General features: G+C 52.5%; 5 protein-coding genes across 5 annotated transcripts; 2 read left to right on the top strand and 3 right to left on the bottom strand.

The window, feature by feature from the left end:
- Positions 1 to 12,461: 12,461 nt before the first annotated feature.
- Positions 12,462 to 14,544, bottom strand: HER10_EVM0006316 (uncharacterized protein; the record flags this gene model as incomplete). Its single annotated transcript, XM_035475905.1, has 3 exons — positions 13,445 to 14,544; positions 13,046 to 13,389; positions 12,462 to 12,989 (listed from the first exon to the last, which is right to left on the bottom strand). The coding sequence occupies exons 1-3, from the start codon at positions 13,920 to 13,922 to the stop codon at positions 12,462 to 12,464; spliced, it is 1,350 nt and encodes a 449-aa protein (XP_035334045.1). The 5' UTR covers positions 13,923 to 14,544.
- A 281-nt stretch (positions 14,545 to 14,825) lies between these two features.
- HER10_EVM0002670 (VHS domain-containing protein) lies at positions 14,826 to 17,238 on the bottom strand. The gene is made up of 5 exons (XM_035472372.1): positions 16,694 to 17,238; positions 16,086 to 16,481; positions 15,569 to 16,039; positions 15,357 to 15,513; positions 14,826 to 15,301 (listed from the first exon to the last, which is right to left on the bottom strand). Exons 1-5 carry the CDS (start codon positions 16,703 to 16,705, stop codon positions 15,024 to 15,026), a joined length of 1,314 nt encoding a protein of 437 aa, XP_035333804.1. The 5' UTR covers positions 16,706 to 17,238; the 3' UTR covers positions 14,826 to 15,023.
- A 1,716-nt stretch (positions 17,239 to 18,954) lies between these two features.
- Positions 18,955 to 20,944, bottom strand: HER10_EVM0000479 (uncharacterized protein). Its single transcript, XM_035470259.1, has 5 exons — positions 20,286 to 20,944; positions 20,062 to 20,231; positions 19,684 to 19,983; positions 19,450 to 19,590; positions 18,955 to 19,387 (listed from the first exon to the last, which is right to left on the bottom strand). The coding sequence occupies exons 1-5, from the start codon at positions 20,806 to 20,808 to the stop codon at positions 19,202 to 19,204; spliced, it is 1,320 nt and encodes a 439-aa protein (XP_035333655.1). The 5' UTR covers positions 20,809 to 20,944; the 3' UTR covers positions 18,955 to 19,201.
- A 1,257-nt stretch (positions 20,945 to 22,201) lies between these two features.
- Positions 22,202 to 23,492, top strand: HER10_EVM0003012 (uncharacterized protein; the record flags this gene model as incomplete). Its single annotated transcript, XM_035472701.1, has 4 exons — positions 22,202 to 22,306; positions 22,371 to 22,603; positions 22,675 to 23,018; positions 23,094 to 23,492. The coding sequence occupies 4 exons, from the start codon at positions 22,202 to 22,204 to the stop codon at positions 23,342 to 23,344; spliced, it is 933 nt and encodes a 310-aa protein (XP_035333828.1). The 3' UTR covers positions 23,345 to 23,492.
- A 1,808-nt stretch (positions 23,493 to 25,300) lies between these two features.
- On the top strand, positions 25,301 to 25,819 carry HER10_EVM0007685 (uncharacterized protein; the record flags this gene model as incomplete). The annotated part of the gene is made up of 3 exons (XM_035477233.1): positions 25,301 to 25,418; positions 25,521 to 25,593; positions 25,723 to 25,819. 3 exons carry the CDS (start codon positions 25,301 to 25,303, stop codon positions 25,817 to 25,819), a joined length of 288 nt encoding a protein of 95 aa, XP_035334134.1.
- Between the last annotated feature and the right edge of the window lie 696 nt (positions 25,820 to 26,515).

Here is a 26,515-nt window from a genome sequence, read left to right as displayed (position 1 = left end):
ATGGCATTTACATGTGGTTTAGTTCTCCTCTAGCCAGTAGAATCCCGTCGCTGGATCCGACGGACGTTGATCCGTAGGCCGGTATGACGGAGGGGGTAAAAGAGAGACACGGGCGTTGTCTCTGCCTTCGAGACAACGAGGACCTAGAAGTCTGATGGGAGAGCCGCGGGGGAGAGACCGAGAGACTAGACTCACAATGACCCCTGTCACCTTCATGCGAGCGCTGGCCACACACCAACAGCCTTCAGACAGACTCAGATATCTGTGTTCGCCTACCTATCCTGCTGGTGGTATCGCCTTCAGATATCTCACATGTGCAGATTGCTGCCCAGGTTTTCCTGCCATCGCATCGCGCGCATAGTCGCACGCGGCTTTTTCCTGTCAGCAATGGTGCAGGGCAGCCGACCTGTCATCTTGAGAGAACCTTCCATGTCGGCTTCTGTCACGCGCCTTCGCGGCAGCACACGTCAAGCGAAAGGTCCAGACGGGCAAATAGACCCGTGGTCGGCGCAGGCAGCCTTGTCCATACTGAAAGTCTCCAAACAAAAGGGTCTGTAGCGCACCAACCACGACGGACTTTCACGGAGGGGGGGTCCAAGCACGCAAGAGACCGGCGCGTCCTTCGGTCGCGGAGCATCGCCCGGGATCGTAACGGGGTCCCTGTTCACGACAGGCGGCCGAGTCGGTGGTGAGACCGAATTAGGCAAGTGTGTTCGCATGGAAGAGTCGAAGGTGAGAAAGCAAAAGGCGTGATGTTGCCCTGCGCGTGCTTGCTACAGGCGCGGTGGTCAATTCCAGCCCGAGAACTGAGGAGGCCGGCCATTCTGGCCTCGCCTGTTCGGAGACCGGGACCTGTTTTGCGATACGGGCGAGGCCAGCATTCCTGTACATCACTCCTATGCCATTGTGCTCCCTTTCTTCTCCGGAGTGACGGGCCTCCATTCATCGAGTTGATAAGCCGTCTTGCGTCCTCGGCGTTTGCTCAAAACCCCTTTGGCTGCTTCTCGAGTCTAGACCGAAAACCTAGTCTCGTATTACGCCCTTATCCACTTCCCCCTTCGTGTATTTGAGTAACACGAGAATGTTTCTATCAACATCTGCGGATAGAACGGAATATCAGAGCGTGAGTCGAGGCATCGCGAGCGTACGGAGCATTCTCCAATGCTTTCCACTCCCACGTCCATGAACGCGCAATTCCCGATGGCAGCTACTGCATGTCTGCCTCTTCACGTGATACCACCTCACGGTTTAGGAAGACATCGGTCATTGCAAGTTGCGAGCGAGACCACCGAGGAGCCCACAAAATGACCGTTGTGTCCCCGGACGGGGGATCGGATTCTTGCACGATGGTGGCAAAACCCGCTTACGCCCAGCCCCCTCTCGCGCCTCTAAACCCCGCGACTAACATCGTCTCGAGCGAGGCAACAAGGCTATCAAAGTTCGGATCTTCGTCTTTACTGGGACTGGTGGACAGATTCGACGCAAGGAGGGTCTTTCGCCGGGCCATGGGGACTACGGCAGCACGGGCAGATAATCTCGCCCACTCCAGATGAGAGAATTCATCAAATCCGGTAATCATCTTCACGCGTTTTGGTGGGCAACAAGTGATGTGTGCGCGCGGGCTTTCAGATCGCATGTCCAGTTTCTGGGGACAATCTTGCGCAAGGCGCATGATCAGCGGTGGTCCCTGAATGGGACCGCGATGAGCGTGAAGAGATCGTCTGGGGAGGATCATTCGGGGTCCTCCTCGGAAGAAAGTCAGATCTTGGAGGTGAAGCGAGACATTGAGCATTCACATCCAACCTCGAGAAAGCGATGGCGCCGGCGAGTCGTCTGGATGTTTGACCGAAAGACATGGCTGTGAACAACCACCAAACCTCCTCAGGAAATCACCCTCCGGAGCTTTCACCTGCGCCGGTGGTCCATCTGGCGGCGGCCGGGGGCGCGGCGGCCCCGGAGGGGTCAGCAGCGTGACATTTTCTGCAGCCCTGTTGCTCAAACCATGCGGCAGAGAGAGAATCCTCCACCAGTCGGCACCCGTGGCTAAATCGCTCGGGTAAATTTACTTGGCCACATGGCTTTGCCTGTTTCTCTCCAAGAGAGGTCCAGCCGCCTATTGAACTGTCACTACGCTATCTTCTGCGCTACCCAACCTTCAGAAGAGACGCTCGATGCAAGAAGGGTCCTGACTTGGTCCCGGGATGGTGGCTCAAGCGGTACACTACACTACAACCACTCAGAGTCGGCTGATGGTTGTTGTTGATTAGTTGCCCTGACCGACACTTCTGCTTGACAGGACTGGACCCTTTTTCACGATATCCCGCACCGGGTTGCCGGACTGGTGTGGACGACGAACTGTCCCTGAAAACTAGACTGCCACACTGCTAGGTTGTCTCTTGAAGTTTTCATCGTCCATCCAACCTGGCTTGCCAGGCTAGTCTTTGGAAGAATCCACAGGCTCGCCTGGCTGATCTTTCTGTGAGACCATGTCCAACACGAAATGCGAAGCCCCACCAGTGATCTGATCACATCGCATCCTCCCATGCCCCTCCCCCCGGTTCATCCTGAGCGAAATCCCACGAAGGTTTGCGACGGTTGTTCAGCTACGGAGACGGGAAGTGAGGGGAAGGCATCAGCAGCACAAGCCAATTTGGCCATTCTACGCATATTCCCAAAATCTGAGGGCTCCCCATTGACATTCGAGTAAACTCCAGCTATGTACCGCAAAGAGCGGAGATTACCGCGGAGAATCTCCCACAGGCTACAGCTCTTTGTTCCCCCCTCGTGGCAGCCCAACGAGCGACGGAGCTCCACGATGTCTTGACGCCTGAGATGGGGGGGATAAAGCGTTTTTTTTTTGTCGCCTGCCCCGAGCAAACCCGACCAAGGTGGAACCTAGTCATCACGAGAGGAACCGCTCCCTGGCGGCGGGGATAGCAGGTCCCTGCAGACCGAAGTGATTCGAGCCTTTGAGAGGACGTTTATTACGCAAACACCTGGGACTGTCACGCTCCCGTACCGAAGTATCTTCTCCTCTTTGTTGCGCCTGGAGACACAAGACGAGCGACAAGGGGTGAATATCAAACGGGACGAATCCAAGTTTCGAGAAAGAGGGGGAAATGGGTAACGTCTTTGGCGCTTTTCTTCACAATAGTGGATTTGTCTCTGATGCCAGGAGAAGAAGGAGGAGAACCTGGAACTTTTTCTTCTTCCTTTTTCTCTTTCGGGGCCCGCTCCGTTAGCCATCACTACCGCAGTCGCGCCGAGTTCCATTCTGTCTAGTGTAGCCTATCCACATGGTTGGGACTCTCTGTCACATACACCTTGGTCCACGAATGGGACGTTTGCCCGCCACCGAGGAGTCGAGGGGGTGTGGGTGGTGATTCTCCCGGCAAAGTCACGATGCTCTGTGAAGTTTCTGCGTCTAAGAAAATCCCACGAGAGGGGTTAGGCTACTATTGTAGAGCCCACCTGGCCCAGCAAAGAGACAAGATGCCAGATGGCGTCCGCCGTGCTGCATCGTGACACGGAGGGCGGAGTATCAGACCCCGTTTCTTGGAGTCGCGGAGGGGGAAGAGGGGGTGGTAGACGGCGGACATAGCATGAGAAGCGCTTCGGAACACCCTCCGTAAAGTTGTAACGGACGAGGTCGCATTCGCGTTGTAACCATTCACAGACCAAGGAAATCCTCGATTAGCCAATTCTCCAACTGACGTCTTCTTCAGCGACTTCTCTTGCGTTCCGTTTCTGGTACGACTCATCCCACTTCCGAACCAAGGAACTGGAACCGTCGCATGGGATGGTGTTGCCAACTTTGGCCGTTGAAGTGTCAAAAGTCAAGACCCTGATTTTCGTTCCCATCACCATCCCAGGAAGAACCAACTTTTTGGCCACCTAGGTCTTACGTACTATTACAGTCACCTTGCCGTAAGAGGAGATTTCGAAGAAAAATCAGGGTGCAGTGGTGCACACCACAACCTGAGCACGATTCAGGGTCTGTCCTAGTCCACCGCGCTCCGGTTCTTCTTCTCATCTGATCTCGTTAGCTTTTACGCTCACGCTTTCCATTCGTCCCACCCTTCAATGACCCCCCGGATGAACGTTTTCACATTTCTTGTTTTCTCACGCTCCCCACGCTCCTCACGCGCCCAAACATCTTTTGACTCTGCTTCTGGTCAGAGATGGCGAATCTGAAGCCGATTCCCGAACTAGCTACTTAGCTGGCGCTCGCTCGGCGGACAGAATACCGAGTTAGGTCCACCACCGTCGTAGATACTCTGGAGTTTTCGCCAAGTCCCCTCATTCTCTCTCCGCATTCTGCGAGGCTTGCAAATACCGTACGTGGGACCTCCACGAAGGTTCCCCGGAATATCGCCTCATGCGGAACATTGAATGGAGACGGTGGCGTCGTCGTCGGTTCGGCTTATGCCCGGCAGTCCAATCTTTCTCGCAGCTTCGTCGGCTTCCTCATCTGGTCATTCGGCCAGGTTCCAGCAGCGAGAATAGTGAAAATGTGACCATCACAGCCAGGAGTGTGGATTTTGATACTTCCACTACAGTGCATTGGTAACTTGTAAGATACGGTGAACCAAGAACCGTGATCCTTGAATCTGGGAAACATCAAGGTGGGTATCAAAACGGATCGTGGACCGGAGGTTGGAGATGAGACCGTCGCTTTGGATATACGCACGTTCAAAAAGCTACTTGCTAACCTTGAATATTTTATTCAATATTATTGTTATTATTTTTCTTGGTCCCAGATTTGTTTAATCCTCCAGTTTATTCTGATTCTCCTTGTCTCGGAGGCTAGTTGCAGACATTGATCCGTTGTTTGTTCCCATGACTCCAAGATTTGCAGGAACAAATCCGTTTGCGTTCGGAAAATATTCCCTGTAACCTGGGGTCGACGGTTGCAACCCCAGATTTTGCTGTCTTCCTTTTCGTTCCAACAGTTTACGCCCACCCAGGGTTCATTCACCCTCTGGTGACGCTGTTTCGAATGGATCCCTTGCAACTCCTGAAAGACAAGTTGAAGAAGACTCCCCCTCCTCTTCCGCCCAAATATAATGTAAAGGGCTGGGTGGATGGGTGAGAGAGGGTGGGTGGCATCGATAAGGCAGAGTCAGCAAGCATGTGTCTCCTTACTGTCATTGGTTATCGCCCTGCTGAGCCTCTCGATCGCCGTCATTGTGCTGCAGCTCTAGGCTTCAGCATCGCATTGCTGCGACTCAATGGTCTCTTGCTCACCCCAATTATGGTTCAATGGTTGTGCAGCCCTGCGCATCACCCAAAATATCTCTGCTGGGTTCCCGTCCTCGAGGGGCGGCGCTTGTCCCCCATGGTCTGAAGCGCTGCCGCGGGGGCACACACACCCGCGTCTCCCATCTTCCCTATGTGTGCTTATTTGACAGCTCGAGGTTGCAATCTACGTTTGGTAACGGAAAGACTCCAGGAGCGTCTTTCAGAAACTATTTCCGTCTACATGTGTTTTCTGTTTTAGGTGGTCTGGGTGCATCTTTCGTTTTTTCTGTTCTTTTTTTCTTTGCGACTCTGTTCGGTCAAGGATGACTGCAAAATCGAGTCACGCGGTACACAATGAAAAGCAAGATTGCATGTACTGAGCGCAAACGGCGCAGTCAGAGGATGACACCTCGGTGGAAATGATGTTTACACAACAAACGATACTTCTTTGCCGCCTCTGACCATCCACATTGTCCGTCCAGGTGCTGCTGACCAGCGCCATCGTGGAGTGGCCAAGGAAACAAATGCCGTAATGGGAAGGTCGGCCAAATTATTGCAAGAAGGCAAAAAAGCATATGCCAAATCTTTATTCTCACACCACCAGATCAGATGTGCCTGCTTTCAGCATCTAGCGCCCCTTCTTTCCCCCATGCCGCACGCTTGTATCCTTCCAACGGTTATCGGCAAAGGGTCGTTTCCCCTCGAAAGGCGGGGGAAACGAAGCGCATGTGGCACTACCATCGTCTCCAGCTAGGCTAATGACTACTTTTCTCCGTGATTTTGACTCTGCTGACGCGAGTTTGGTGCCTGGACCCTTCACTCGTCGTTGGGCGAGAACAACTGAGACGGAGGAGGGGTCATGCGTATCTAGCCGGCGATATGCCCAGTGCCGCGCTCTTTCACTGCGGGAGAGAGTCAGGGACCGGAGATGCGGTGAAGAATCTTAGACCGCCGGGTCGCCGCCTACTGCAGGAACTGTATCGGACGGAAGGCGTATGACTTAGCGACTTACCGCCATCGTCGCTTGGGGCTTGACCATGAGGGTATCATCACGAGTCGCACGTTAGGTCAGCAAGTCGCTCCCTGCTTCGGCTTCCGTGTCACAGTCTCCTATGCGAAGAAGTTCGCCATTGTCATTCTGAACAGCTTCCCGTGCCTCGGGATATTCGCTGCAGGTCTGCAGCGGCGCGCAAGCCAGTCCGAGACAGCAGCAGTTCTGAAGTCAGCCCCCACGCATCCTCGGCGGCAGCGGACGGGAGGGCCTCAGCTGAGTCACCAAGCCCCCCTCGGTGGTCTCAGTCAATCTCCAGAAGCCTTCGTGCTGGACTCGTTATACCCCCCGAGGTCGGCGGAAATCGCGGGCTTACGGAGAGATTTGGGGATTTTAGTAAGGCTTGGGACGGGCCGCCGCAGTGGGTGATGGGGGAAATGACCGTCAGCATAGCGTGACATTGAAGTCTTCCCTCCAACAACGATGACTTTTCGTCAGGTTGGGTGTGATTGATGTGTTGGCCGTTTGACGCCGCGGCTGAGCAAATGGACCTCGGTTTTGATTGTCAGGTGCGCAAACATGCAGCGCAATTACTGAATGGGGTCTTATTTCAGACAGACCAGACGGCTATTGTCACTTCCTGCGTGAGGCTTGCGGCTTTGCTCAGTCGTCGCAAATGTGAGCACCATAGGATGATGGGTGTCATGCTCGGGGTGTAATACCTACGGCCGTTGGAGATGTTTTCCATGAACTCAAGCCTATCCCCCACGCTGCAGGTTCGGGCCTTTTGCTCTTCTAGCTTTTGCGTATCTCGCGGTAGGATCTTCCGGGGCGAGCGGGAGTGGCGTGGATCTTGCTGACGCCGATAGATTGCGGGCCGAGATGCTCAAGCGACATTTACGTGGCGTGATGTTACATCTCTTGCGTACTTATCTGGGGAGCCTAGCTGGGGAAACTTTGAAAATGCTGACAACCAGGTCTTGAAAGAGAGACTGGTGGTCAGACGTGGGCTGACGACATCACTTTCGGTGAGGTTGTGGAGAAATGTTCTGCAACATCGGTGAGGGTTAGAAGGAAGTAGGCTGGCGCCGAAGTCAATTTCCATAACAGCAGGATCCGGAGGAAGCCGTGGTGTCCGCGGGTCCATTGCAGAAAGCTTCCAGTACGTGGAGATGCAAAGAGATCGTTCCTACGTTCGCTGCCGCCGGCGTATCTTCGTTGAAGAACTGCAATGTCGGGTGGTTTACGGATGCTACCTCTCTATCTTGGAAACTACGCCTTGTGTCCAAGGGTGTATGAATATACTTCGGATAGGGCATTGCAGACTACATGTGGGCCATCCTTATGATGGAAGTATTTCTTCAGGACTGGCATATCGCTCGTCAATGTTGTTGGGAATCCGGTGACATACACAGCGACAAGGACGCGAGGAATAGGCCGCCATTGAACCCTCCGCCTGCTAATGAACCACGATATAGCATCATCAAGTGATTCCTTCACTTAATGGGTATAGATAGCTGAAAAGAAACTCTACCAAGCTAATGTCGCCTGAGACTATCTATGTGAAAGCTTAATACATGACAATGCATGAACTTACAGGTCAGCTCCCCAAGTGATGGACATTGTACCTACTCGATTCCTAGATGATTTGATGAGCTTACCACAGAACTCGATACAAGTCAGCCACAATTCATTGCTCATCCCCTCAGGAAGTATTCCAACCATGCCATAAAGGGACCCCGATCGAAAGTACCCGCAAAGTGCCAGACGTCATAACAACCCGATGTCCTTAGGTCTTGCTTACTTGCCTCTGATGAAGCATAAGCTGGCGTAGCTACAAGATCGCAGGGTAACGTATGGCGATAATGTTCTCAGTCAATGATGACCTCCTCGATCCCAAGCGTGTCCCTGTTCGGCACCTGCTGCCAAAAGATATGCCAAGATGATGCGAACCAACACGAGTCTGGACCTTGGACCTGAGCGGTGGATGCAGGCAGCCGTTCGGCTTCAAAAGAGCCCGCTGTCTCTGTGTAGCTCTGGGAAACATGGCATGATACTGTTGTTCCGTTTCCGATCCAAGAAGGGGACAGAATTTCAACACGAGCTTACACAGACGATCTCTTCAGCCTCGAGTAACTATTTAGAAGCACAAGGAGCACAGCTACGACCGACACGAACTCGGAATGGGTATCACGGTGAGGCATCTCGGTCGACATAAGTATTAACGGTATCCTGTACCTATCTCCAGAATCTTAGAAAGAACACCCAAAGGTCCCTTGAGGGTGCTCAAGAATCTGTCGTGAAGGTCATGTGCAAAAGTTTGTGCGATGAAGTCAAATTTGCTGTCTAGCCCGCTCGTTCCAGAAACCGGCCTCTCACGCCATCCTTCGCGTCTTCTTTCCATCACAGAAAAGTCAAAGGTTCCAGACTATATGCATGCCCAAGGAGAAAGGCTCGTGGTGTGCTGTCAGATAGACCATTCTGAGGGTCTCGGGGTAGTCGGATCAAGCCACAGGGGATTCGAGGTAAGTCATCGAAGAGTCCATGTCATCATATACAAGACTGGCGCCTCTTCACCTCAGAGTACGACAGGTTGTAGACCAATGCCACGAGCTGGGCTTAGCGATCGCGCGGCCCGACAAATCTCGCAGTCAGCTGAGGCCGCAACCCGAGCCGAAGCTAGTAGACGCGGTGCCATGGAGGACAACCTCGAGCGGAGTCGTTCAGCAGGACCCATGGTGTTTTCATGTGTGGTAATCGTGTTTCAATCTTGTATGCAGACCTTGGGCTGAGGTATTGAACGGAGGGTGACACGATCCTCGGCTTACCCTCGCACTGCGCGAGGGGCGGGACCAGGCATGTCCCGTGGGGAGAGAGGTGAGACGAACGAGGTAAAAGAGAGGGTAAAAAGAATTGGCGATGTATGCAAGGCGTGACACGATTGGGTCAGATCTTGTCTATTCCTGGGTACCGTCGTACGGGCTGTTGTGACGCGAGAGGTCAGTTGGTTCTCCCCCGCCCCCGGCCTTGTGCAGCCGGGCGCGAGCTGGATTGTCCGTGAATGACAGGGAGGAAACCGGGATGATATTTCAGCGAGAGAGGGGCCGTACGGCCGACGTAGGGTCTCGGACAATGTTGGACAGGCCGTTCAAGTTCTTCCTGGTTTCCGTTTATTACGAACTGCGGATTCTGGCTTCGGATCAGCAGTCACAAGGCGCTCCTTCACGGATCAGGATAGCCACGCGTAACGGCTCGTTTGAGGGTGAAGGATGCGCGACTTTGTTCAGCCGTTATTCGGCCCGGTGTTTTGGCAAGTCAGACCGATTAGCCAAGGTTGAAGAGAGCGGGATGTGACTCTGTTGGGAAATCCTTCCGCTGAGCATCGCTTGTGGCTGACCGAGGTGCCAGGGATGCTGTTACTCGGTGAGTATTTGTGTGCCAGGTGACTTTCTCTCAGCAATTTCGGGCCCGGGACTTCGGGCCAAGTGCCTCTACGGTTCTTTGAGAGAAGAGGAAACTTCTCTATCGCTATCCTTGACTGGTTCATACCCGAATTCGTACCAGGATGGGTATTCGCGACTTGGATTCTAAGCAAGAGCACAGTCATGGAATCCTAAGAGACAATGTCATCAACTTGAATTGTGTTAAACACACACCAAGTGGTCGTCAAAGCCACATTGACTTTGTTCGCACGTAGTAGAGCTGAAATTATGTAGCAAGGGGCCATGCACCCCATATTCTTCAAGCACGTTGCACTGGCATGGCTACGGCCATTGTACGGAGCATCTGGCGAACATTCCTCCCACCCCAGAGAACATCATATTGTGTCAGAGAAATAGTACCGCACCTATGGCGTGGCCACTCCGAGTGGCAGTACCATCCATCATGGCTGAAGTGGTGGTATTTCAACCAACCCCATCTTTCCCAGGGATTCGGTTCCTTGACATGGGTGATAGTTCTGAAGGAGATGTTGTCTCGAATCAACCTCCAGCAGATCAGAAAGACCACATTGGCAAGGGGGTCGCGTGCAGCATTTCTTCACCGGTAGATGCCAGATCGGGAGCACGCGTGTTTTAGGCTAAACGCGGCGGATAAACGCGGTCTTCCTCACCGCCGCTTTTCTTAAGCAGAATGGGGGAAATCGATGTACACTTCAGGTGCTGTATCCGGCGTTGACTTGGTTATGTAGTCTTGTCAAGGTAGCTTCCTTCATGCTAGAACCCAGGTTGTCGTGGTGTCTAGGTAGCAGAGCGTGATGCAAGATGGATGCATTCACCGTGTAAATCACCAATTTTCTATGCCTTCCGCCATGAATAGCGGTAAGAGATCCAGCGATGAGGAGCTTTCGCGAATACTCCATGCATTCACGCTCTAAAAAGGTGCATGGATCAACAGTGCATGCAGTAGACGTATATATGCACCCATGAAACAACATACACGCCACTCAGTCCACTCGAAAAGGCTACGAAGTGTGTAAGAGTTGCTCCGTTGGGCCATATCAGACACGGTACGTATTCGGAGAGTGCTTTTTGTGATCTCATGACGATATGCCGCACCGCATATCCGGAGACAAGGGCTAAGGAGTCCCTGAAGAAAAGATAGAGTAGCTTACATGGGTATCGGGCCGTGTCATATTCTGCCTAGAGCGGCTTGTCAGGGCGCACGTCGAGAGGCACGCAATTCACGATTTGGGGAGCGACTCACTAGAGGGGTTCACCTTGATGAGGCATCACTGGGCGCAGTTTCGAAAGTGGTCTCGTGGTGTATGATCTTGCCGCAAGCTGAAATCCTTCACTGCGTCTGCCACGTCGAGTGACAGGATATGACTGAGTGGTGGGTCTAAATAAGCGAAAGCTACCTCGAAACCGAGTATCATTCCCTACGAGCTCGATCTTAGGGGACGGATTCTTCATAGGTATGGTATTTAGACATGGTGAGCCGTGGATGAAGAGTGAAGATAACGTGAGCCATGATGTGTCGCGGCCAGACTCTTACTCCTCACCCCCCCCCCCCCTACATACTCATCCTTTCTTGGTGCCTCGGCTGATTCCCTAATGCCAAGGGTGATGGCGGACCGAGGTGGTCCAGAAGGCTCTCCAGGAAGTGTTGTGACGGACAAGTCCATTGTTATGAGAGGTAGACTAGTCATTGGGCAGGAACGTGTCGCGGCTTCGTAACATCTGTGAAAATGATAGAAGTCTAACTTCCCTTTGAGGCTTGTTACCTTGACAATGGTGAGTGAGTGAGTGCTAATAAAAGTAAGTTTTTAGTCTGATAGAGAGAGCCCGGACATGGGAAAGCCACGGAAGGACTCAGGGGAATATTCTCAAGGACGGTTTCGTACACTGGGCTATCTCTCAAGTAATTATCCCTCAAATGCATCGTTGACTGATGTACTTATGATCCGCTCCCTTGAAGAAAAAGAAGAGACTACTAGCATGTAGTTTGAGACACCTTCCGAGGAAATCTGGCTACTGGCTTCATCACGTCATTAAGACGTTGAGGTCTTTCAAATGGCGTTGGAGCCTAGGGAAACCCATAGAAGCATTTACCTATCTCTAGATTAAGATGTATGACTTCGTTTCTCGGAGCTTCCTCTTGAAGTCTTGTCCCAGATTGTACACACGGATGCCGGATCACGAAGACTTCCTGTCCCTACCTTACCGTTGATGAGGGTCTATATCGCAAACTTAGTCGGCTGCTCCGAAAGGACGGCAGATTTGAGTCTCCTATTAAGCGTCATATGACTGAATCGACAAACCAGATTCGGTCGTGGGTACTGGATATTAGCACAAGTGACTTGCTTCTTTCAGGACATATAGCCAAGGGAAGTTTCTCAATCTTCTCAAAGATAGAGCCGCAGGTATTGCAACTCGCCTGCGGGGTTTCTCGGCGTATCATCTCTCTCTTCGAGGTAATCGCCAGGGCTGAACTGAACTCGAACAAAGAACACCCAGCAGAAAGATTGGTTCTTTTCGTCTTCAGATGAAAAAACCGGCAGCAGACAAGGTTTAAATATTACCTTAGATCAATCATCATCTGCAATCGGTTGCAGTACCTTACACAAGCCTATTGGATGTCTTTTCAGAAACACGAGGATTCGTTCTAGGTTGACACTTAACGTTTCGAACATGGCGATGCCATATGAGATCGTCAGAATATTCATTAAATCGCTATTTCATAGTCCCCATAACGTTGGCAGCCGCATCATCGACCATCATAAACTAGCTCACAACCAAGTATAACACTCATCCGCAACAGGCACCTCAACACTATAAAGCTCCTGCGACCACCACTGCGTCGCAAACCCAACAACGCTAAAAAAGAAATCACTCTTCACCGAAAGCCCCTCCTCACAACCAGTAGTATTCTGACCAACACTCACACCCGTCCCATTCACCCCCTGGCTCGCAGACAGGACAAAGTCATTCACCAGCTTCGAGCGCGACGTCACCCCCGAGCTGAGATCGATGGCCCCGCCGAGGATCTCGAACACGAGCTCGACGCCCAGGTCGACGTAGGGGTTCACGCCGACGGCGGCCTTTTCGGAAATGTTGGCGCGCGCGGTCCAGACGGGGTCCCAGCCCGTGGCGGAGGAGGACGCGGCGTCGACGAGGTCGAGGTGGAGTTTCGCGTCGGGGAAGGAGAGGCCTAGATCCGTGGTGATGGATGCCTTGGCGTCGGCTTCGAGTTCGACGCCGATGGCGAAGCCGATTGCGGGGCCGAGTTTGATGATGCCGGGGATGTCGACGAAGTTCTGGGATTCGGATGTTAGTCGGCGTAATGCGGCAAGTTTCAGAAGTGATTACTTACGTAGCCCAGGTCTTCGGGGTCGTAGGTAAAGTTACCAGAGTACGGCGCCTTGACGTCGACGGTGAGACCCAAGACCGCGTCAAAGGTGGTGTCGATGTCGAGGGCGAGCTGCTCGACCTTGAGAGGGATGATGCTATACTTTAGCGTGCCGGAGAAGGTCATGTTGGACGTCAGGGAGGCCTCGTCGGCGGTGACGGAGAGGTACGGGTCGTAGCTGAAGAGGTTCGTGTCGGCGGGGAGGGCGAGGGTGTTTGTGATGTGAACGCCGCCATTGTCCCACTTGATGTCACGCTTGCTGGCGGGGCTCCGAACAGGGACATTGGAGAAGGAAATCTCCGTCGAGGCTGGTCAAGGTGGTTAGCACCTCGCTTTCTGTCACGTAAAGAGACATAGACTTACTAGCCGTGTTGGCAACGTCGCTCTTGTGAGCATTCGCAACAACCTGAAGAGTCTCGGCGTCCCAAGTGACGGTATCAACCAAGAAGAAGCCGCGCTCGTTCTCGGCGTCGCAGTTACCCAGGTGATTCGTAACCATGACAAAGTCATCAAGCGCCTGCCACTGCTGAGACGTCTGCTCAAAGGCGGCCGTGGCGTTGAAGGTGACGGTAATGCTCGCATCCTCGGCACACTCTACGCTCGCAATGGCCGCGACCTCCTCGAGGACGACCGAGGGATACTTCATGGCCAGGACGACGCTGACGAGGCTCACGTCGTCGGCGGCGCCGTAGTTTAGAGTGATGTCGTTGGACGGGATGAGGTTAGCCGGGTCCGTCTTGTTGCACTCGGGCCGCAGGACGGGGGTGAGCGTGGTGGTTGTGTTGGCGGCGGCGTGGGCGCCGGTGACCATGGCCACGGCCAGGGCGAGGAGGGCGAGCATCTTGGCGGACTTTGGGGGAGGGAATGAGTGAGTGGCCTACGCTTGCTCGAGACTGAAGAGACAAGATCATGGTATCGGAGGAGGAGAGCTCGCTCATATAGATGTCTTAGACGGAGGAGGTCTGACAGTCATTCTTGCTGCTGCCGGGTCGGCGATGGCGGGTTGAGCGTGCGGGATTAGAATCATTGCCATTATTCTCTCCGCCATCCTTGTAAATGACATGCAGGAACATCCCTCGCGAGTCGCGATGGCCTCATGGGCATTCTTCTTACAGGGTCTCCCGAAAAGGGAACCTTCTCATCTTATTCCATGTCACATCTCACTTTCGATGCACCATCCGCACGCGTTACCATCGGGCCCTCCGCTCCACATGCCGTTGCGCGAGTCACGGAAGACGTTACCAAATGGTAGCCCGAGCTTATCGATAATCGAAAGAGATTCAATACATCCCACCGCGGTGCAACGTCGGGGCCCTGATTTTACGTCACATTGAACCGCGGGGTCACAACTTTGTTTTGCGTCTTATCCACGAGATGTAGTAGCAAGAGCTTCGGCCGAGCTTGCGAGAGGAAACCCGTGCCCCGCGAGAGAGGATCCCATTGGACATCGAAGAGAGCTCTGCCGCGAGGGGGAGCTTTGACAGGATGCAAATATTGAACACATGCCGCCGAGGGGATTGCGGGATCGTAGCATCTCCGGCGGGGGCACGTCGGGCGATAGCTCCCGGAATGGCGCTCGGCGGGGACGTTGGAGGCCCGGGCGCGGTTCCCAAAGGGGAGTTGAGGCCGAGTTGGTACCAACGGCGGGAAGTCGGTGACCGATTTCGGATGTTCGGAAAGGGGAACGTTATGTACTCTATAGTGGCGCGCTTTATTAATAGCACCGAAATAGTAGATATCATGTATGCTCTTGAATCATTCATTAATGAAATGTCTAAACGGGGCGCTTTGCTAGATGACTTGAGATTTTCAACTTGCACCTGATGCAATCTCTCGACCACTTATTCAATCCCTCATCATGACAGGATATCCTTGAATGAGAGGGGAGAAAGTACAAAGAAGATGGAAGAGTATGATGGGTAATAATTATGACGGTTTGGTATCACCATCTCGGCTCTGCTCTTTCGGTCGCGGGCGTCTCCAGAGCGTTCTTGTCGGCAAAAGGGTCATCGTCGTCTTCCTCCTCCGAGTCAGGCTCAACAACCTTCTGGACAGGAGGTCTCGGGGGCTTCGCCGGAGCTGGTGCGGGCGGGGAACGCCTCGCCATCGGGACCGGTCGGGGTGGAGCAGGCGGACGGGAGGACGGAGTGTTGCCGATGCTCAGACCAGAAATATCGGGGGGAGGCGGGGACATGGATTGCTTGGCCTTTTCCGTCACCACTGTAAATCTGTTAATAGAGCTCTTGAGGATTGATGGGAGTACGTGGACGCTTACTTCGGTACATGTGAGCTTGCTCGGCAAGTTCATCGTCGGAGTCACTGTCGGCGTCGATCGAGCGGTCGAGCTGCTCAAAAGTCATGAGCGCCGTGACAAGCTCGTCGTTGGCGCGAAGGAGACTGCCGAGCCACTCTTCGGATTCAATGTGGTGGATCTGTGACAACTAGTCAGAGAAAAGCATCAGGCGGTGAGGCGCGGACGTGACTTACATAACGAAGGATCTTTCGTCTAAGCTGTTTGCAGCTTTCGAATTGCTGGACAGCTTGAGCGTTATCAGAGATCCGTTCTCTCTCACGGTTGATGCTCTGCAGGTGGTTGGTCAGGTTGGTTGTGGCGATGGAACTCTCAGCAATCGCGCTCTTCATTGCGTCCTTTTCCAGTTCCAGGTTGAAGGGTTTGCGCTTGCTCTTCTTGTCCTTGTCCTTCTTCTTCTTATCCTTTGACGACCCGAAGAAGGAGCCGCCGGAATGGGAAGAGGATTTGGAGTGGCTGAAAGAGTTGGTGACATTGGATGTGTTACCATAAGGCAGGTACGGCGTTTGCTGAGGCCTGGATGACTCGCCGGCACGGGTGGTGGGCGAAGGAGGCTTGTCCTCTTCCTCCTCCCCGAAAGGATTCTCAGTCTCCCGCACAGCTTTGGATCGCTCCTGGGTAACAGCGACCTTGCGCTTGGGTAGTTCCTAAGAGAAATTAGTTGGCATCGGCGAGTGGGAACGTCGGCCGTACCTGGTGCAGTTTGGCAATACGCTCCAAGCCTGGCGTGCTCTTGTACTGAGCCCAACTGCGGAACAACTCGGTACACTTCTTTCTGACGTCGGGATCAGAGAGATCGGAGGTTCCGCAGACCCTAAGTCGTTCCAACAGGGGCTCGTCGGCGAAAGCTCGTTGGAAACGTGGGCCAGCGTTTTGGATCAAGCCGTCCAGGATGGTCAAAGCTCTGAGCTGGCGATGGACGTTGCCGTACTTGAGCTTCTTGCGAATGGCGCGGGCAGCCTCTACGGGGCCCGAAGCTTGCAGCTTGATGACTTCCACAAGGTCTGGGATGCCACTCATGTCATCTTCATCGTATGTCTCGGCGGTCAGCGTCTCAACGCTCACCGTAACGGCGGAGTATGGTTTCTTCTGTCCTTGGTGTCAGTTACTGTGTACTCTACAGGTACCATAGCTCTTTTGAGGCTACATGAAGCTTTCGGAGGGTGTTGAATAGGCATCAGCACAAGTAAACATAGCTCTTGAGCATCCACTATCGATCCATCTAGCCTCACCGAAAGCCCCCTGCGTGGCCGTAACCACCCGATATTGCAGAGAGCTAGAAGATGAGGGGGCGCGCGTACCTGAGAGAACATGATGCCCGGCGTACAATGCAGTGAGGTATCTTGAGTTCAAAGTGCGGTAGTCCTTAAGCAAGCAAGGACTGGTATGTAGCTGTGGTGGTGCGGCTCAACCCAGGTGGCTGGCCGGAGGAGGGGTCAAGAGGTGAGGTCGCCGCTAGTTAGCGGAGGGGTGTCCGCCTGAGGATACAAGGATAAGGGTGGCACACGCGGGAGTCCGGAGCTAAGGTTGTTGGTCGTCACTAGTGAGGTTATTCAGATTATCGAAAATGATGCGAATGATAGAGAATGTAGTCCGTCGTCAAGATCGGGCTCCGGGTCGGGCTCGGGATGGAATGTGCATGAAGTGAGTGAATGAGGGACGGACGAGGCAGTCTTGGTGGGGCAGGGAGGGCGCCCTCCAAGCTTAGCTCCGCGGGGTGTCTCCGGTACGTACTCTTCGGGTGCGCGTGAGCCTACCTACCTTGGGTGAGCTGGGCCCCGCTGACGTAGTTTCACTCAAGAGCCCGTGGAACCGACCCTGAAAACTGGACTTGAACACAGGTATTACGCAGCATGCTGGTAAACAAAGGAGAAAAAACAAATTCACTCAAACGTTGAAGAGTTTTCACTCGACTTCTCAAGTTTTTCCCATCAAAGTTTGGGTCTGGCAAGGCACATGGTTGGAGAAGAAGACCCGAGTTCAAGGTACATTGCCTAGGTACTGCTGGCTTGACCTCTCTGAACAGTGAGCTTTGGGATGTCCCGTCAGGACATCTGACGAAACAAAGCTCGCACAAGCGCTGGAAGCACGAGCCACATCTCCCGGACCAACCAGCTTCAACCCTGTGGAGTCATCACTCCCCTGAAGACCACCGGCACACCACCGGCACTGCTCCTCGCCGTGATCCGGCTTGGCCAATCGCAGTGACTGGCCGAAACAACATGTCATGTGACCCCATAGTGCCCGAAAGATGCTTCGAACCTCGTCGACGTCTAGAGGGTTATCGTTCTTTGTGAGAGCTCTCAACTGTTCTTCTCAGCTTCTCAAAGCTGTTCCAGAACTTGATTAAGATTTCGGTCGCTGTTCAATGGGTTAAAGCCCCGAGTCCAGGCATGACATAAGTTACCAACAATAACCCGGCCATGGCGGCCTGCAAATGCAGTCCAAAGGTAAAGGTATTGCTTCCCGGGTTGAACGGGGCCGGTTCAGGCAGTATCCTATGATAATCAGTTTTACGAGAAACGTTTGGACGCTGGTCTCGAAAGATGGGTCCGATTGTTCGTTCAGGCTCACTTAACTCACGGCGTACCTCAGCTTAGCTATCAAGTAATGACATGTTTGTTCATTTATCCAGGAACTTTCAATCGCAGACTCTTTGATGCAACTCCATGCCAATGCAAAATTGATAGTCAAGTAAAGAAACAAAACTCTTGATTCGGCAGAACCCGTCTTCCAAACTTACTGTCTACTTCTCTGCATTTTCAACAGCATCCTCAGCGTCATCCTTCGGGGCCTCCATGACGGGGTCAAAACAGTGGCACTTATCCTTGCTGTAGTCCATGGACCAATGGCATCTTGTGCTGTGGCAATCTCCATACTTGTACCGACGGTCGGAGCCGTCTGTCCGCTTGGCAGTAGCCCACTTGCAAAAGTCGACCAAAGCGTTGACGACACCGATAGTCATGATGATGAAAAGTTTGAGGAAAGTTGGTAGCTGGGGTCAAATCAAAACACCAGAGCGGCGGGTCAGAAAATGGCTCGGTGTGTTTAACAACGTGCGGATGAAGCTATTTGATGTTGTTGATGAGGATAAGTAGATTCTGTCTGGTGGCTTCGATACCTCTGGTTAAATAGCCTCGGCCGAGGACCCTCTGAAGCCATATATTCAGGGAACAGAAGCTTGGCCAAATCTTCATGACTCTCTAGATCTAAGCCGATGGCTTATTGTGCTCCCTACATCGCGTGAAAGACTCAATGCATACTCAGAGATGCTGTTAAATTGAAACGTTGAAGGCTTGAAACCTCGAAAGCTATGTGTCAAACAATCATCAGCCGTTCCCCGACACATGCCAGCAACAGATTCCGAGGATATATCCTTTCATCAGGTGTTCTGATGGATGGTTGTCCTTCAGGCAACAAAGGGATACCGGGCCCCTTTGTTGGCGTAGGATGAACGGATCTTCCAAGTCGGGCTGAGCACTCGAGTAGACTTCACTATGAAAGGTTGTAGAAAATTTAGGACGAACAAGGGAGTGTCACAATCAGCGCAATCCTTCTTGTGGTATTCGACGCCAGCAAAGGCCACACGGGAGTGCCCTGTGCCAGTTCCATATCCTACAAGCACTTACGCACGTGCTAAACTATCAACACGAAATGCCATCATCGCTCATCACACAGCTAGAACTCGTTCCCATTGGGCTTTCTTTGCTTCCAATCAATGGCTTCGCGCCAGCTTGAAAAATAGCCATATCCTTCGAGTAGGCATTGTGTGCCAGACGGGAGAGAGGGTGTTCCTTCCCAACCGAGTATCAGAACTTGTGCGTGCTCCAGTCCTTGCCTCCTTCCTCATCTTCGTCCCCTGTCTCCTCTGCATCGCCGTTTTCTTGAGCATCGTCATTCGCGTCGCCATTCTCGCCCTCTTCATCTTCGTCGCTATCATCATCGTCGTCGTCTGCATTGAAGTCCGGCATGACAATGCTGTTCAAGAAGGTGATCTACATCATGTGTCAGCACATCCATCATCCAAACGACAACCAGCCGGCAAAGGGTTACTGACGAATGGGTGCATCGCGGCAATGATCTCACAAATCTGCTCTTGGGCATCGTCCTCGGTAAACACCTTGTCATCGACCTTCTTGCTAATGGTGAAGTTGCGCAACTTCAATAGCTCGATGTCGCGGTGATCGACCAAGTAGCCCTACGAAAGCGTGATTAGTAACGATCCCCAATGGCCGTGGTCTTTTCTTCGCCCTTGATGGATTGCAGGACGTAAGATTAGACATAGGCATACCTTGGGCTTGGTCTTTAGCGCATTCCCCTTATTCGTTTCGGCAAAACCCTTCAGCGCCGCTTCCTCGCCCCCCTTCTGCAACGACTTTGGCAAGAAAGTCTTCTTGAACCTTTCATCATTCAAGACCCTACGCCACCGACGCGGCCGCTCATCAATACTCTCCCTCAGCTTCTGCAAATGCGACGCCTCGGGACACCACAATCCACCGCCCACGAAGCAAGAGCCTGGCTGAAGATGGATGTAATAACAGGCATAAGGTCCCTTCTTACCCGTTCTAGACCATGCCGCAGAGAAGTGAGCCTGTGAGTTATTTGCCATTAGTGTCATTATTCCACAGAGTTTCGAGCAGCCTGACGGCAATAAAGAATGTCAAAGTACCTTGTAAGGAGTCGGGTCCTTGCTGAAGCGAATATCGCGGTGGATGCGAAAGACGAGGTCCTTGGCCGGTAATTCTGGGATGGTGAAATCCACTTCGGTGATCTTTGGCGTGATAGTCTCGACAAAGGTGTTCCAGTCTTTAAGGGAGCGTCTATACTCGCCGTCGTGGCCTGGACTAAATCAGTATTCGTAGAATACCAAGAGGATTTCCTTGCGGAGCCTACTCTTGAGCCAAGATCTCTGGTTGTGAGCTTTGAGGTCTTTCAAGAACAGCAAAGTATTCTTGTGAACGGTGTCGTCGGAGTAGTCCTGCCCATCGAGCCCTCGAAGCTTCTCATGCGGAATGATAGTGACCCTACTCTCGTAATCTTCCTCGTCGTCTTCCTCTTCGTTCTCATCTTCCTCAGGTTCGTCGTCCTGATACTCATCCTCAACCTTCTCAATCTTATGCTTCTTCACTGCTTTTGATTTGCTGGGCGCGGGCTGTGGCTTAGCTTTAGGTTTAGCGACTGAACCCTTTGGCCGTCCACGTCCACGTTTTTTTGGTTGCTCCTCCTCTTCCTCATCATCACCTTCGCTCTGCACCTCTTCACTCTCACTCTCAACCTTTGTATCTCCATCAAAGTCATCGTCATCGTCGTCACCCTCAAAATACATGCTCTTCTTGGGAGTGCTCGAGACGCGCCGAGACCGCCGCCGGGGCTCATCCTCAGCGGCCGGCGACGCAGCACGCTTACGAGCGGGCATTGTTTCGAATTACTTTTCCTCGGTTTTATTCCAAAAAAGTCAGTTGATTTCTTTTAAGGTCGGGGCCGTTCTGCAGCTAGTCGTTGTGTGCATACAAAATGATTGGGTCTCAAGACCAGAAATTCGGTATCAAAAGCCAGAAAGGTGTCGTGCGTCATCGAGTGGGCGACCGCGGGGGCATGGCGACGGACGCGCCGGGATCCAGACGCAGGCTGAACGCGCCATCACATGACCTTGCACGTGTGCTTATCGTCTATCAGCGCCGCGCGCATTCCGCGGAGGCGGGACCGGACCTTGAACGTCTGCCGTCCGGATAGAATCAAACAACCGACCGGCATCCAATCCTTCGAATGGCCCGGCGCGCCTACACCAGATTTCATTGTCCGCTACTGCCTGTACCCACCGAAAGGACTCTTTTTAACTGTGAAATCTTTCGCTGACTCGCTAAGCGGAGTTTGAGCGTAAACTCCAAACATCACACCAACGAAACCACGGCACTTTCAGGCTTGTCCCGCAACGGCTTTGCATGAAGTTCGTGACGAAAGTATATCCCTATCTCATTCTAAGACCTTATGAGTGATATTCCATGAATGTAGGAATGCAAGAACACCGCCATGAGTATGGACTTGGCTCATCATCTTTGCGTACCCTGGCTGATAACCCTCTGGTAAATCGAGCTATTCACAAGAATGCCTTGAAACCGCCATCATCTACGCAGTCGTCCGCTTACTCACTGAGAATTATAATGTCTGATTTTGGTTGCCCAAGCAAATTAGAGTGACAAGCGACTTGCATAACGGAATCCGGCAGGAGACGCTCGTGACGCTGTGCGGTGGACGTTATTTAGAACAAGGCTTGGCAGCACAAGGTACTAGGCCATTGCAAGTCGTTGAAAACTAGCCATTCCATCGTCGAGGGGGCCGCGGGGCCCGAATTCCGACAACTTTATGTACTCAGATCACACGCACGAGTCACTCTCAGGGCAAAACTCCGCCAGCCGAACATGTCATTGCGCCTGAAGTCCGCAACATGGAAGTCTGCCGCGATGTTGGAAATGGCACTCTCAGCACTACACCACGACTTCTTCCGGGGCTCACTCTTTCGATAGAGACAGACATCTCCAACCTGCCGAGTACTTGCCACATGTGTCTTGACTTGAGATCCGCTCCCCCTCAGCCTGAAGTCAATGCGTTCTTGGAAAATCCGCACAGGGGCGGGTTTCTGCGAAGGCCTCCAAGACTCCAAGACTGCTTTATGTTTTCACGATCGATTATAAATACAACCGTGTTGGATCTGGTTTTGAGCTAAAGGATAAAGCTGTGATCCATCGTACTTGACAACTTCAATAACACAACCCAATTCCTACCACTCTTAGGCCACCACCACATCCATCATGGTTGTCGTCGCAGTCGCCGGAGGCACAGGTGGTGTCGGTAAGACCATTCTCGAACAATTACAGCTCAGCAAGAAGCACGAGGTGATCCTGCTTAGTCGCAAGGTAAATGCCACAGTCGCAACCACACGCATACACTCTTGATCCCCCTTCTGACCAAGCCATCTAGGCTCCTATCACACCCGCCTCAGGTGGCGCAAAGATTGTGCTTGCTGACTACGGCAATATCGAGGCGCTGTCCCTGCTGCTCGAGAAGCACAATGTCGAGACAGTCATCTCCACGATTGGTTTCGTGGGCCCGGAGGCCGCTCAGTCGCAGCTCAACCTCATCGCCGCAGCCGACAAGGCCAAGTCGACCCGTCGATTCGTACCCAGCGAGTTCGGAGTCTGGGTGTCTCCAGAGTACGCAGATTCCTTCTATCGCGAGGCACTTTCCCCTCTTCGTTGCCGCAGAGTCGCTGACACCTAACCAGCGACACGAACGCGGCGGTGTTCGGTGCCTGGCTGGACGCAATCGCCGCCCTCAAAAAGACTGGCCTCATGTACACACGCGTCATCAACGGGTGGTTCATGGACTACTTCGGCATGCCGCACACCCCAAGCAACCTCCACCCTCACACCTGGGCCGTCGACATCGCGAACCGCCGCGCCGCGATCCCCGGAACAGGCAACGAGCCCATGACCCTGACCTACTCGGTAGACGTGGCCCGCTTCGTCGTCCGCATGCTCGACGACACCGACTGGCCCGAAGTCAGCATCATCAGCGGCTCAGACACCACGTTCAACGAGATTCTGGGACTCGCGGAGAAACTCACGGGTACGTACGGTCTTGGATCTTCGAAGCAAAGTGCTACAAGGATCACGTAAAACTGACATTGCTATTTTAATGTAGGAGCCAAGTTTGACGTCGTCTATGACGGAGAAGAGAAATTGAGAAACGGCCAGGCAACCATCTGGTCGGCGGGCTACGGCGCAGGACCGGCGTCAATGGAGGAGACGCAGGCGATGATTGCTCTCTTCGGGTTGATGAGCGTCGAGGGCAGGATCCTGGTGCCCGAGGGAAACCGTCTGAACGCAAAGTACCCAGATATCCGCCCCACAGGCATTGAAGAGCTTCTTACCAAGGCCTGGGCTGGGAAGTAGGATTCGTTCTGTCTCAGGACTAGTGCTTAGGTTGAAGTACTTTGTCTCTCATCGTCGGTAGCTTTTTCGTCTCTGCCGTCCAATCCCCCTAACACAATGTCACCTCTTTATTTAGCGAAGTCTCTCTAAGATGAAGACGCATCTCTTGAGCTCAGTTCTCGTAACTCTCAACATCTCCCGCCGCCGCTAGTACTCTTGTGCGAGGTTGAGGTCTCGTCGATGATGACTGCATTCATTGTGACGAAATTTTTGTTCACTGAGATCCAATTCAAGAAGTGAAACTACGTTGCTCAATCACAGTCAGACACACTGCCACAAGTCGCTGCCTAACGCGACTGGGTCCGGAAGCTTAGCCTGCCGATCCATGCAAACTGGACCTCACACACACAACTCGAGGAAATAGTAAGATGAGACAAGTAAGCCGACTAGTCTAGACCGACATAGGGCCCGGGCCGCCCGGCTGCAGGCTGAAGTAGAGTTAAATGTCGATCCGAATCCAAAGTCCCGAAACTAACAAAAGAAAAAAGTCCGACTACCCCGCCATATGCGGTTTTGTGGATATAGCAGAGATCGTCCGCCAGCCACACCCGCCGGGCCATGCCGTTCAAACATCCTAGCCTCACAATCATCCTAACCGCTCAACGTCGCTGGAAAGCCTCCGCTCGGTAATACAAAGCGAAGGATCCTAGCCGTAGTAGAGCTTAATCTCAAAGAGTATAGAGAAGTGAAGGAGCCGCAGTACTCTGCTGACAGAAGTCTCACACCGCCCCATGGAGGAGCAGCCGAGTTCTGTGTTCCCAGCTTTCCTAAAGGTTTGGACCGAAATGGTTTATAGAGTTGTCCACCTGGAAGAGTATCAATCTCAATGATGCCGACACGTCCAGCAAAATGAAGTCAGTGTATTGATGGATCCTTCAACCAAAGTCCCGTACATCTCACGACGATATCTCATGTATCGAGACAGTGCCATTTTGCTACTCAAAATGCAGCCGACGGGCCCGCGCTGACTTCTAGCTCGGGGCTGTGTACCAGGTCTCACAACAGTTTCTCCCGAGTTGGCAAGGTGATCGTCTGAGAGGCGAGACTTGAGGTCTCTGGACCTCCTCATTGGTGGTATAGAAGTGTCCCCGCTAAGGCTCCCCTTAGCTCCTTTTCACGTTGCAAGAGGATGATCTCTATACCCACGGCTCTAGGTGCCATAATCAATGCTTTTGGAGTATTCCAGCTGCGGCTCCCTTGAGTCCCTTCCGACGTTGCAATAGGATCATCCGGAGAGCAACATCCAAGACCTTCCTAAATCCTTTCTGATGTAAGAGAATCATCACAATATCCTAGCCTCTAAGCTTCATACTTGGCGGTATGGAACTGCCCTAGCCGTGGCACCCTAAGTGTCTTCCAATGTTGCAATAGGATCGCCCGGATGGCAACATCCAAGGCTTTCGGTATCGCGATTGGCTGTATAGAGGCTCCCTGGTCAAGGCTGCCATGAGCCCTATCCGACGATCCTCAATCCCCCGGCAAGAGGGTATCGAGAAAGACCTTCGATGTTCAGATTCACGAGATGGGCTGTTAAGCTACCTCAGAGAACAATCAAGGTGGCGAGCCAAGGTAGGACATTGTTGATGGGCAGAGACGCGAACTTGGATACTTTGGTCCAAGATTCTAGTCTCACAATGTATTCTGCGAAGTATTCACCTACGGCTTGACATCTAGAGGTAGCAAATTCGGGTACTTTGGTCGAGATACCAATCCTACAAATCATCACAGTCCAGAAATTATGAGAAGAATGACGTTACAGATTCAACTATAAAACCCTCCACCCATCCCACCTCCCCATCCAACTCCCCTTCCATCAGCATCATCTTCTCACCTCATCACAACACTCTACACTGCAAATCATCTTCACAATCTTCTCAATCTACTCGACTTACCAGTCCCAACCCCACAATCCTCAAAATGAAGTCCTTCACCGTCATGGCCATCGCCCTCCTCGGCCTCACCAACGCCGCCACCATCCGCATCTGCAAGGACCAGACCCTCGGCAACTGCGTCACCATGGACGTCGGCGGCTGCAGTACGTCCCCTCACACTGTCCGAATGCCCTCAGATCTCTCCAGCCTCCAATTTTCATTTCTCTCCGCCCTCAAAACGTGAAGCTAACAAATTTCATTCTAAGCCAACTTCCCCGGAAACATGAACGACGTCGTCAGCTCCGTTGACACCGGCAGCGCCACCTGCACCTTCTTCACGTGAGTTACTACCATCTACTTTATTCTCTTCTTCCAAGAATGGAGAAGATGAAACATTCAATTGCTCTCTATACGTCAAGCAACATCGTCGAGAATATCTTTCTGACACAATTTCTTCAACCCTACTAGCGACGGCAGCTGCGGCGGCGCCTCCTGGACCACCAGAGGTCTCCAGAACACCGTCCCCTCCAACTTCAACGACAAGCTCAGCTCCGTCCGCTGCTAGAGGGAATCCTCACCCTCCATGTTTTGGAAAAGTTGGGGGCCGTTTCCGACGGAGAGACACGCCACGAGAACATGATGGTGACGTGGTGTTTTCTTTCAAGTACTCTCTTGTAAGGGCCCACAACAACGTGAGGAAATAAAGGGGGGCTATCAAAGGTGATCTTGACTTGAGGATTTTGGTGCTCTCTTGGTTTCCGGAAAAGAAGCAAGCTAAACTCGACATCGAATCAGCTTGAGCTTACTACCTGAGTACTTATTCCTCCTCCATATAGAAAAGAGACTCTTTCAGTCCCCAATGTCCCCTCGCTCGCTTTACAGTCAACGTGTCTCTTGTTGTTTTCACCCGTCCTCGGTAAACTTTTAGCCAACTTCTGACACAAGTTCGAATTCGTTTGTAAACTCATCGTATTGATATTATTCCCCGTTGACAAATTAATAACCAGAGAGGTTTTACTATAGTCCGGCAAATAAACCTATCTTCCACTACGAGGAGTGGAAAAAAAAAAGAGGTAGATACGGAGTAGTCCATTCATTATTACTCCAATTCTAACTGTAGTCTTATAGCCTTGAAGTGTTCGTACATTCAAGGTCAGTCCGCTTCTTCAATCACATTCCTCATGTAATCGCCGAAAAAACATTCCCAGCTCAACAACTACAAACCAAACTTACACTCCTTGGAATCTCAAATGCACTTGGA

Source organism: Colletotrichum scovillei (assembly GCF_011075155.1).
Source record: "Colletotrichum scovillei strain TJNH1 chromosome Unknown Contig00005, whole genome shotgun sequence".
NCBI classification, from domain to species: Eukaryota; Fungi; Ascomycota; class Sordariomycetes; order Glomerellales; family Glomerellaceae; genus Colletotrichum; species Colletotrichum scovillei.
The sequence above is the reverse complement of the archived record's forward strand: the minus strand, read 5'-3'. Positions and strand labels throughout refer to the sequence as shown.

What these genes read in the sequence shown, in the direction of transcription:
- HER10_EVM0002670 (XM_035472372.1), bottom strand. An exon ending in GACGAAAGATCCTTCGTTAT is followed by an intron (nt 15,514 to 15,568) that starts GTAAGTCACGTC and finishes TAGTTGTCACAG; the next exon opens with ATCCACCACATTGAATCCGA. An exon ending in GCAAGCTCACATGTACCGAA is followed by an intron (nt 15,302 to 15,356) that starts GTAAGCGTCCAC and finishes ACAGATTTACAG; the next exon opens with TGGTGACGGAAAAGGCCAAG.
- HER10_EVM0000479 (XM_035470259.1), bottom strand. Translation starts at nt 20,808, where the DNA reads ATGCCCGCTCGTAAGCGTGCTGCGTCGCCGGCCGCTGAGGATGAGCCC. An exon ending in AGGACCCGACTCCTTACAAG is followed by an intron (nt 19,984 to 20,061) that starts GTACTTTGACAT and finishes AATAACTCACAG; the next exon opens with GCTCACTTCTCTGCGGCATG. An exon ending in TTGCCGCGATGCACCCATTC is followed by an intron (nt 19,388 to 19,449) that starts GTCAGTAACCCT and finishes CACATGATGTAG; the next exon opens with ATCACCTTCTTGAACAGCAT.